General features: G+C 47.1%; 1 protein-coding gene across 1 annotated transcript in view; it reads right to left on the bottom strand.

Moving 5' to 3' along the window:
• LOC148522711 (Y-box-binding protein 1-like) overlaps positions 1–11,655 on the bottom strand; it is a 28,685-nt gene extending 17,030 nt beyond the window's left edge. Inside the window, exons 1-2 of the mRNA XM_088473828.1 lie at positions 11,466–11,655; positions 9,983–10,700 (exon numbers count right to left, since the gene is read on the bottom strand). Coding sequence (XP_088329954.1) covers positions 9,983–10,700; positions 11,466–11,655 — 908 coding nt within the window. The remainder of the gene's footprint in view (positions 1–9,982; positions 10,701–11,465) is intronic.
• Positions 11,656–12,202: the final 547 nt, after the last annotated feature.

Here is a 12,202-nt window from a genome sequence, read left to right as displayed (position 1 = left end):
GCCAAAAAAGGGGGCGTGTCCGGACGGGTGCCTGGCATTTGTAGGAGTCACGGGGGCAGGGTCACGCGATCGCATCATTTTGGCCCCGCCCCCGCTACACAATGCCGATAATACAGGCATTGTGAGGCAGGGGGCGGGGCCAAAATGACGCGAATCGCGTCACTGGCTGCCCTCGCAGCGGGGGTTAGGTGTAAATTGCGGGGGAATGTCGGGGGATCGCCTGCCCTTCCAGGGGGTCGGGAGCTGCACCCGATTATCGGGAGGCTCCCGCCCAAATCGGGAGGGTAGGCAACCATGCCTTAGTCATCACAATCCGCATCTCAGGTTGGATGTGATAAAATCGCCAGGATTTGCAATGCGATATTGGAAAACAGCTCAAGAATGTATTAAATACAGTATCACAAACAGGGACAGAGCTTGCGAGACAGTTCTGATTTTAAGGATTTCCATGCTTGAGCACAAGTGACTCTGGGCCTGATTCAGCAAGGAATGCACGCTAGCAGATGCACGCACCCAGCCGCTGCGAGAATATGCTAATCAATGCATATACAAGGAGACCACAGCACAAGATGCAGACGCCCAGCCCCATATTAAACCGTCCTACTCCCTTTACTCACAGCCTGATCAGTACGCAAGATAGCGTAAACATCAGTAACATCGAGAACCATCGACCACATTTGCATAATAGTGGTTGACCAGACCTCGCGCAGGATCTTGGCAACTTCCTGTGTGTACGGAGTCTCACCACTGCGTCCGTCGCTGCACTGGCTTAATTATGGATGCCCCTAAAACGGCGTCCCAACGCACAGGCACGTCTGCGTTTGCCCGACCACCCCCCATCACCATCCACAAACGGCACTTCTTGTCAATCAATATCGGAAGGGGTCTGCGTACACACTGCGTGTAGTCTACGTACGCTTACCCGATCGCACTGGCCAGTTCGCGCATGCGCAGTGCAATGCATATGCATGTGCAGTGTGGAAACATCGGCCAAGTGCGTGCATTCTCTCCTGTGCATTCCTTGCTGAATCGGGCCCTTAATTAGCACCTTAGTCAATTTGATTCAACCATCTGGGCTCAAGCATGGATATCCTTAAAACCTTCACTGTAAGGGTGGAGTTTGGGATCCTCTGATAGCTTGCTCTGTCTCTGTGAATCCTCTCACAACAAATACTCTGAGAGTGGTTCTGTACATGCCCCGCTGGCTCCCCCACCTGTTTCCCACTCCCCCGTCCCCCGTAGCTTACCTCCTTCAGATGATCGGTGACCCAGTGAGCTCCGCTGTTTCGGTCATCTGATCACTGTACGCCGGTCACCTGATGCAGTAAACTGAGGATGCAGCACATCATCTCAGTTTACAGATCAGATGACCGTTTACTGGATCACCGATGACCGGTGTGGGTGCAGGTAAGTGCATGTTTTTTTCTGTTTTTTTCTAATTCTTTTTTTTACTGTGATCAGCGCTGCGGTCTATCGGACACACAGGCTGATCACTGAAGCTTACCCTGAGCTCTGCTTTCCTTGCCAGCAGGCAGAGAAGGTTGTGTTAACTTAGAATAGGTGAGGTGGGGGGGAACCCTGCTTAACACCATCATCAGGTGGTGTTATTATCACAGAGTGCCCCCCACCTACTATATTTTCACAATTCTCTACTCCAATTGGCCTTTCATATATTTAGACTTGCTTACATTCTGGCAGCCTGGTCAGCAAAGTGGGGGTTGTGGCGCGGCATAAGAGAGGCGTGGCGGGATCATGACGTGGCACTGGGGGTGGAGCAGGAGCATAACCACGCGACTTCGTCATGTGGCCCAACCCCCGCTACACGATGACGAGATTACCGACATTGTGAAGCAGGGGTCAGGGCCACGATGATCCTGGGAGAGTAGGCAAGTATGAAGTTAGGTGAAACAAAAGATGATTGATATATAGGGCCCTTATTGACAACTACACAGACACACGACTTAATTCACAGTGCTGTTTATGTGTTATGCTCTGTCCTGGGCAGGTGCCCTCCAGCCTGCACTGCAGGGGAGATGTGATGTACACAGTAAGATGGCCTAGGAGCAGGCTCTCCATTCTGAAAGCTCAGACTGCACTGCCCGCTTCAGGGCCAGCACAGTCAGGGGAACATATATGCTGAGTAAAATTATTATTATTATTATCATCCTTTATTTATATGGCGCCACAAGGGTTCCGCAGCGCCTTACAAAGTACAATGTTCTCTTCTGCAAAGCACCATGGGGGGTATTCAGTTAGGTGCGAAAAGTCAGTTTCTGCGGAAAAGTATCGCCGGTGATGTAATTTTGCTAGGCGAAAACATATTCCCATATTCAATTCCAAAGACTTTTCGTCGGTGCGGAAAGTCAATGCATTTGAATAGGCGAAAAAGATTTGCCTACGAAAGCTGTTGAAAAAAAGTGCACAATTGGGGTTTTGGGGTGCAAACTTGTGGAAACCACCCTGCACCCTTGGGACAGCCCTCCAAAAGGTAAACTGTGTCTACAAAAGTTTAAAAAATATATAAGAACACCCCAAAAAATTACTTTGAAAAAAGGGGGCGAAAAAGTACAAAGTTGTGGGACAAACTTTAAAACTAGCGAAATAGACTCCAGGGGGTCCTCAAGTATGCCCCAGGTGATTTTAAGATTGCAGGTGCTTGCAGCAGGTGGACTTGTAAAAATTTTTAAAACTTCACTATAGCAACTTCAAAATATGCTAAAACCCATTTTCATGTACCCCAAATTTGCTGTGACTACTTATTTTCTGCAAAAAAACCTGCTAAATGCTATTCTTCACCACTTCTGCAAAGACGCTAATTAACAGTTATTGATATCATTTAAGTACCCCAAATACCTTCAGCTGGCCTATTCGGGGGTATCTATAGTGATCCCCAATGTCAGTGCATCTTTTGGGGAGTATCAGGCTGATTTCCCCAAATCTGACAGGACTTTTCGGTGGTTTCGATTTCGCCGGGTTCTGTTTTCGTTGATTTGAAATTGAATACTGGGATAAGCGGGGACGGGCGCGATACTTTTCCGCATGGAAAACCAATGATGTCGGCGAAAAGTCCGGCATGCGAAAAGTATGGGACTTTTCGCTTCTAATTGAATATGCCCCTATGTAGGAAAGTAAACCAAAAAATAACCTCATTAGACCTGAGAATAAGCCGCTTTCTGACATTTCTTTTTGTGATACAAAGCTCCTCTAATTTAAAATAATTTTAATATGAATGAAACTATCTCCCTCTGGTGGTGGTTTTAAAAAGTGCTAAGTATCAATCAGTTCTATAAGAGTTTTTTTGTAAATGATCGTTGGCAGTACAGGTTACACTTAGGTTACATGGATCAGTACAAAGAAGTATGTAATTTCAGGAAACTGTGTAAGGTGTGTCACGGAGCACTGGCATCCAGAGCAAGCACGCAATATGGGGGGCACATTTAGGAATGGTGGGTGACGGCAGGGTCAGTGAAGGAGAGGTGGTTAGAGAAATATGGGGAGGGCTTGGGCAGAGGCACATTTGGGAAGGCTGGGGCAGGGGCACCCTTGGGTAGGAATGGGGCAGATACACACTTTGTAAAGAAGTCAGAGGCACACTTGGGAAGGGGGCAGTGGAACAATTGGGGAGAGGATATGGACGTATCTATAATGGGTTCAGGGTGTGTGGTGCACATAGGCACCTGGGTCCAGGGGGGCCCACACCGCACACCCTGCACCCATATACTCTTTATACTTACCTGTCTGTTGTCTCCATAGTGCAGCTCTGCAGTGCCGGGCCACCGCTGCAGAGCGGCAAAAATCACTGTGAAAATGGTGACGACCATTTTCCCGGTGACTCGAGCATGTGCAGTACTGCTGTCCCTGGGAAAACGGCACAGGCGCCATTTTCCCGGAGACCCTCGCATGCGTAGTAGATTCTGGCACTAAGACCACGGCAGCAGTGGCACCGCTAGAGAGAGTCTGCACAGGCATGGGGTCAGAGGCACAATTGTTGAAGCATGAAGTCAGAGGCACACTTGCTGAGGTATGGGGTCAGAGGCACACTCTGTGTGGGCTGGGTCTGTGTGGGCTTGCCTACCCTCCCGATTTGGCCGGGAGCCTCCTGGATATAAGGTGCTGCTACCGACCCCCTAGAGAGGCAGGCACGTCTCCCCGCTGCCGCCGAAGGACCGGCCCCCTCCGCAGCAATGATAGAAACCCCCGCAGGGGGGCGGTGATACGATTCGCGCTGAATCGCGTCATCGCGGCCCCGCACTCTGCTTCACAATGCCGTTAATTTCGGCATTGTGAAGAGGGGGTGGGGCCATGCTGGCGTGATAACGCGGTCATGACCACGCCCCCAATACTTTATCACCACCCAGCCACGCCCCCCCGCTGTATGCAGACATTCAGCTCCCTCCCAGAAGAAGGGAGCTGAATGTCGACAAGTATGATTTGGGGAGGGGGGTCAGAGGCACACTTGGGGAGGCTGGGAAAAATGTATGAGAGGCACAGCAGGTTCATAAATGGAATCAGGCAGGAGGAGGAGAGTTGGGGTGGGGAATAGGAGGAGGTGGCCTGACACTCAGCTGAGATAATAGGTGGTCTCTATGAGAAGGTGGCCTTGGGCACACAACTCAGTGCTCCCATCAAAGCCCTTTCGGCCCTGAGTGTCTGACATGGTACCTCCAGCACTACTGATTCAGATACGGACGCAATGCTGATATTTAAGCAGATGGAACGATTGTTTGCCATTGCGCATGCATATAAGCCGCACTGTGCACGCTCTGCAATTGTTTTGCGTTTGCGCTCACACAGATGATTCATTCACAAAGTGAGTGACAGGTAGTCAGCGCTTAGGGGTGGTAACAAGGGGGGTGGTTTGAAGAACGCAGGCATATCTGACTATTTAAACACCGTTTCATGTGTGTGTATAAATTACCCATTGCAATCACCTTCACGGCATGAGAGCACTCTGCGTGTCAGGAGAGCTGCAGTGTTTGTGGCTGGTCAGACTTGCCGCGTATGCTGCGTGACTGCTCGATGTGCGTTGATGGTACCGATGTTTACGCTGTTGTATGTCGTCGGATAGATATGAGAAGGCAGCAGTGCCTTCTAGGCTCGGCATTAGCATATTTTAGCAGCTGCAGTCCGTAAGATATCACAGTTGTGATTGCATTAGCGTAAATCTCTGAATCAGGCCCATTAGTAATAGCAGTTGCAGTGAGTATCCATGTGTATAACTACAATGGGCGAGTTATACTTCAAAGCCCAGAGATATAACCAGCAGCAAATAAGTTGCAGTAAAGATGCACAGGGGGAGATGTACTAAGCCTTGGAGAGTAATAAAGTGGCTGGATATAAAGTACCAACCAATTAGCTCCTAACTCACTTTACAGGCTGTGTTTGAAAAATGACAGTTAGGAGCTGATTGGTTGGTATTTTATCACTCTCCAATTTATCACTCTCCAATTTATCACTCTCCAAGGCATCTTCCCCAAAGACACTTCAAGTAGCTATTCCATTGCAGCGAAGACACAGAAATCAAAGCAGTAGTGAGTAAGGGGTAGATGTATCAAAGCTTTGTGAGAGATAAAGTGCAAAGAGAAAGTACCAACCAATCAGGTCCTAACTGTCATTTTTCAAACACTGCCTGTAAAGTGACAGTTAGGAGCAGATTGGTTTGCACTTTGGGCCTGATTCAGAGCCGCTCGTAAGCAGCCGCTCGTTCGTTCAGAAAAAGAGGGTGGCTATTCAAATGAACCGTTCGCTCCTTGCGGTCTGTTGACGCCTCCATGTCTGAATGAGCGAACAAAACATGCGCTCGTTTATTTGATAAAAACGCCCCCTGGCCGCTCGCATCATACGTCATGTCCGCTATTTATTAGATTAATCGAGTACATCGGACAGCGTATGAACTGCTCGCTACTCTTGTGGTTGGTTTTTGCTACCACTATGATTTTGCGAGCAGTTCTGGCTATAAAACAACCCAGTGACGTGGTCAATGACGCTGCTTTTTTAATTATGCACACCCATAAAACACCTGTTTTGACCTTTAAGCATGCCTGCGTTCTGATTTCCACTCCCCATTTTCAAGCACCTTCCCCTGTTACCACCCACATACGCCTCCTCCTGTCACTCAAAATAGCAGGCATTCGCTATATAGCGAACAAACGATTTTCGGCCGCACTGACAGGTTCGCGCATGCGTATTAAAAACCATACGCATGCGCAGATGTGCAAACATCGTTCCGAACGAACGAGCGGCCGCTTACGAGCGGCTCTGAATCAGGCCCTTTATCTCTCTCCAAGGTTTCATACATGTCCTCCTCAGTACTTAGTGAAACCTGAAAGCAAAGTGCAGTTTCAGTAACCAGGACAACGCTACTAATGCTTCAGTTAGTAAAACTCAGTAGTATACTCTGCTAAACCAGGGCCATAGCGCGGCCGGTGCTGATACCCAGGGCGAGATGCCCTGTGGGTGGCCCTGGCACTGTCCCAGCCCGCCATGCTATGCTCAGGCCTCAAAATCTCGTCATTTTTTAGCGAGGGCAGGGCCGCGATGAGGTGATCACACCCCCGCACCACCAACCATTACCACCGCCACACCCCCTGCAGCGCCGACCTGGCTGCCCCCTCCCGGAGGGGGCATCCAGTAAGTCGGCAAGCATAGCTACTCTATATGGTCCTGGTTGGATGTAGTGTATACATTATATACAGTGCTGTGTACATACCTGCTGCATTAACCAGCGTTAGGCTTTTCCGCGTCTAGCGCTGTCCTGTGTTGCACTGCGGCGCCCCTCCTCCTGAGTGTTTACCCAATAAAGCTAGCGGGAGGGCGGGGTGTCTCCGCTGCAGCAGGCCGAGTGATGTGAGCTCAGGCAGGGCTGTGCCCTTTAGGCTATGGCCTAGGGCTGCCTGGTTAATAAACCTAAAACCTGGTTAAGTTATCTACTAACCTCCATCACACACTGGACCTCATTCAGACCCGGTCGCAAGCGCTGCGCGCTCGCGACCAGGTCGATGTTTTGGTCCTGTGCACACGCAGTGGCCGCACTGCGCGTGCGCAAGCCCCGGTGCGAGAGAGAAACTGTGTCAAGTCCGAGCAGCGGCCTCAACACTAGAGTAACCAGCCACAGCCACTGCTCTGTCAGTGACCGAGAGTAAGACAGTGTGCACTAGCAGTGCTGCACACTGTCTCTCACTACCCCTGCAGCCGCGGCGTCCTCTCTGCCCTGTGTCTGGCCGAGTTCAGGATGCCTGTGTGCTGTGTCAGCATCAGCGATGACGTCACGTGCCGCCTGCAGTGCTTGCTTTCACTTGTTCTTTGTGAAAGCAAACCAATGACATTATCACCTGCCCCCTAGCTCTATACTTCCCTTTTGCTCTTCCTCTCAGAGTCGCAGGGAATGGATGCCGGCCAGGCTGAGAGCCTGGGAGAGGGAACAAGCACTGCTGTTGACTGTCAGTCCGTAATTAGTATGTTATATAATATATATTAACAAGCAATGTGTGTGTGTGTGTTAGTAAGTGTACTGGCGTTGTAGACAGTATATTATACACAACATAGATTTCTTGTTAATTAATATATATAATATACAGTACTGTATAATATATATAAATTAACAACACGTATGTTGAGTCACTCAACATACTTGTGTTGTTAATATATATATAACATACAGAAAATTATATATATTAACAAGAAATTTATGTTGTGTGTGGCAGTGCACTGGTTAAATATAAACCAGAACCAGAGGGGTATCTATGCTGAAGAGAAGAACGCATGTAATGCAACTTAATTGTAACTGGCACTTGCAGCTTTACAGGAGGCGAGGGGGTTGTGGTGAGAGGGGTAATATTATTTGGTTGGGGTGGGGCACTGACTCAAACCCCCACACAGTTTGTACCACATCCCCAGCAGCATGTGTCACCTCCACAGGCAGAGGAAGCAATAGGTGCTGCTGTCCTTTGCTGCAAGACCCAATTTGTTGCTATGGTTACTTGAAGCCTGGTGCTGTGTATGTATGTGATACCCTAAACTATTAGTTTATTCACAATGTAATCAGACAACATAGTATAACAGTAAAGACAGAGATAGTGAATAATTTCTTATGATTATTTTACTTTGCAAGAACAAAGAAATACTTGGCAATATTCATATATCAACAATGTATTTCAGTAGACAGTAACACACACATTAACACTCTCGTTTATTTTATTCTTCCGGAACCTGAAGATCACCAGCGAACTCTGGACTTCGAACCTGCAAACTATAAATGGGTAAGTATTCTCTAGTGGCAATTATCAAATGACTAATTTTGCAATTCCCTTAACATCTCTAAAATATATACAAACAACCTCACGTGAGTAGGATAAGGTTACATCAAGAATACAATTGCAAACTTGTTTTACTTTTCTATATACCTGTTTAGGAAAACGTTTTCCTCACACCACTGCTCTTTACAAGTCTTATACAATGCTAGTTCAGCGCTAAAATAGTTAATAGGGTGCACCCTTCGTTGCCCGGGATATGAAGAACAGTTCTTTGGGAATGATTTAACTGGCAATCTACTCTGTATTTGCCAAGTCCTGTACAGATGTTCTTATACTGTTCCAGCTACAGTACTTGTCTGTATTTAATGCAACACTGTAATCCTCTGTATATTATCCTGCTGCGATGGTGTTGGTGCTACTGTCAGATCCTTCTCTGCTTAGCAACCTTAGTTCATAGCGAGAGTATTACAAGTGCTGGCACTGAAGTGTCGCCCTAACACTGCTGGTACCTGTTGTACCTAACCTCCAATATGCGGTTTCAGGGGGTTACTCTTACTATTATGATGCAGTCTATAAACCCCACGCTGATCTCTGCAGGGACTGCTGTGCATATGTAATGGTGGACAACTGTAGGCCTCCAGTTAATAGGCGCTAATGTCACTGAGTATCTATTTGGGAGGTTGCAGCAGTTTTCTTACCCCTCCAGTATCATCTCTCAACCTCCGGCTCCTTTACAAGCTCGGTCTCTCTATATTTCCGCAGCTCCGCCTGAGGCACTCCCTTAGGGGTCGTCCGACACACCCCTCTTATGCTGATTGTTCTCAGGAACCTCCCCGGATGACACAGCTTGGTCCCATTGGATGTTCCCCACCTCAGAGACCTCCGCTGCTCGTCCCGGAGTACGGCCGCAGCCCTCAGGTAAGCATCAAGGCAGCGCAGCCCCTTCTCCTGTCCAGCTACCTCACCAACTGCACACACCAACTGCCATTTTTCTGTAGTTCAAATCCTTGAGCCTGCCACAGTACTCATTGGTCACCTGACGTCCACCACTGAGGGGGCAGTGCAAATAGTCCCTGAACATTAATGAAACCAGTGAAATCATGCCCTATATTAGACAATGGCAGGAGTCACATTAATATTTTACATTTTCATAGAGGCACATCAGTGTGGGTAGGAACACAGGGTGTTGGTGGGGTGCCACATACTTCCCCACTAGAATGATGTGTGTCCTCACGCATCTTAGACCTCTATAAACTCCTGAAGGCATCCACTTTATACATCAGTATCTTTTCAGAATTATTTACATACATATTAGGTACATTCTTTCATTGAATGGCGTAGATCACAATAAGTTACAATTACCAGGTAAGTCTAGAATTTTTTAGCTCCTTGCTATAATGTAACAATAGCATAACAGATTACTACATTTGTTACATATTAACACAAAGTTTCTTTAAGTTATGTACTTTTGAACACTCTACCTCACAGGCTAGTGTCTACACTGAATATGCGGGGCATTCTTGTTTTCCTTTTTCGATTTTACCAGAACTCTTTGCATAATTAATGCTATTTCACTTGAACTTAGTTCAGTATACTTATGGACTGGGGATTTATACTCTGATGGCATAGACAGTAAGGGCTCTTTGGATATAAGACATGGCTCCTCCAGAACAACAGATTTTGATATTTCCATAACAGAATCCAGGCAATTCTGTTCAGGGGACCCCAACCTCTCTGCTAAAGGTGATTCCGGAGCTTTCTTTGTGTCTTCTTTATGTACAGCTATATTCAACTCTTGTTGATTGCAGAGGAGCATATGAGAAGCGCTGTCATACACTTTTGGTCGACTCTTTGCTTGTGGTTCTTGAGGAGATGTTGGCCGGACTATTTCTTGCCGGTATTGGCACACCTGTATATTTTGCGTTCCTACATCTTTACCAAACACTCCATCCAGCCTTTCACCACGCTCTGGGAGATCGGGATATTGTTTGTGTCCGTATGGTCTCTTTAGCCAGTAGGATGGGTAGCGACTCCTCCAGTAAGGTCGTTGTTGATTAACCCTCTTTTCCTCTGCCACTCTTTCAACTTCTTCTGGACTCTTTTTACCTTCACTGTGTCGATAGTTATGTGGAGGACCTCTGTGATGTGGATAATGCCAATAATGGTTGTGGCTTGATGCATATTTGCTGCCTTGGACTGGAACTCCACCAGGACCAGCTACATTAGTGGCCTTTGCACCTTTCTCTCCTTCAACCACGTGAAACTCTACCAACTCTCCATCTCCCAGACTTCGAAGATATTTTCTTGGGTTGTTCTTTAGGATGGCCGAGTAATGTACAAAAATATCGCTCTTGGTGTCGTCTCGTTTTATGAATCCATAGCCTCGTTGCATGTGGAACCATACAACCTTTCCTGAAATCCTTTTTGCGATAGCTGATGTAACATTCCCTGCAGTCGGCGTGCTCACCAATTTTATTTTGTTCTGTACTATTGGGCTCAAACTCGCATCTCTGGGTTGCCCTTCTTCCATTTTTGGACCTATTCTTTCTGTCTCTCCTGAAGGCTGGTCCTCAGGCTCTCTCTGGATGCAATAGCGTTCAATGTGGCCACTTTGCCAGCACTTTCTGCAGATAGGCCTCCCTTGTATATCAAATTGGCCTGTTAGACGTCGACCTGTCTCTCGAGGACTATCCCAGTAAGACTGGTTCCTTCCCCCACGCTCTTGGTGCCAGTCTCTGCATTTTGCTCCAGCCTGCTCTTGCCGAATCACCTTTATCTCCTTCATTATTTCAGTGACAGCACTAGTAAAAATTCCGATCAGATCTTGACCAGACTGTACTTGTTGGGTGACTGTTTCCTTAGGCGACGTAGTGTCAGGCGTCATATATGGTTTGGCTTCTCTAGAATTTCCAACTTCCCACTGTTCTGTAGATGAGTCAAATTCAAGATCAGCATTCTGATTGAGCCCAAGAATATCTAATACCGCTTCCTTGAACTTGGAGAATGAGCATACAGGATTCTGACGTCTCCACATCCTGAGCTGGGCCCGTATGGCTTCTCCTCGCGCCCCTTCGATAAATAAATTAATTAGAGTCTCGTCGACTCGTTCTACTTCCCTCGATTCTCGGGCTTGGATGTCCTTCATAGCTTCCTGTAGGCCCAGAGCAAATTCTCTCAGTGACTCTTGAGGTTGCTGTTTCCTAGCATACAAACGTCTTCTAAGTTCAGAGACTGTCCTTGTGTCAAATATACTTTGTAACTTTTTGAAAATATCCTCCGCTGTTTTGCTTTCATCATCCGCCCACGCTTTCACCTCTCGCAAAGCAGCTCCTTTCAACTGTCCAATGACTATTTCCACTTTTTGTTCGTCATTTAGTGGATATAATTTGAACATTGATCGCATTTTGTCCTTAAATTCTTCAATAGTGCTCGCACCCTGTGTGCATATCTCCCCTGAATACGTGGGTAACCATGGAGCCCCAAAATAGTATGGCATCATAATGGGTGATGTCTGTGTCATATGTACCATACCACTGCTTGGGTGAGGCATTTGTTGATTGTGAAGCTCTCTGTCCTGGAGAGGCAGGTAATCGTCTCCGGCCCGTGGTCGATGCAGGAGGCTGAGGTGCTGACATTTTCTGGTCGTATCCTGTTCGCAGACGCCAATTTGTGATACCCTAAACTATTAGTTTATTCACAATGTAATCAGACAACATAGTATAACAGTAAAGACAGAGATAGTGAATAATTTCTTATGATTATTTTACTTTGCAAGAACAAAGAAATACTTGGCAATATTCATATATCAACAATGTATTTCAGTAGACAGTAACACACACATTAACACTCTCGTTTATTTTATTCTTCCGGAACCTGAAGATCACCAGCGAACTCTGGACTTCGAACCTGCAAACTATAAATGGGTAAGTATTCTCTAGTGGCAATTATCA

Source organism: Taudactylus pleione, unplaced genomic scaffold, assembly GCF_031769625.1.
Source record: "Taudactylus pleione unplaced genomic scaffold, aTauple2 ptg000142l, whole genome shotgun sequence".
In the NCBI taxonomy this organism is placed as follows: Eukaryota; Metazoa; Chordata; class Amphibia; order Anura; family Myobatrachidae; genus Taudactylus; species Taudactylus pleione.
Note: the sequence above shows the minus strand (reverse complement) of the source record. Positions and strands in the feature narration are given on the sequence as shown.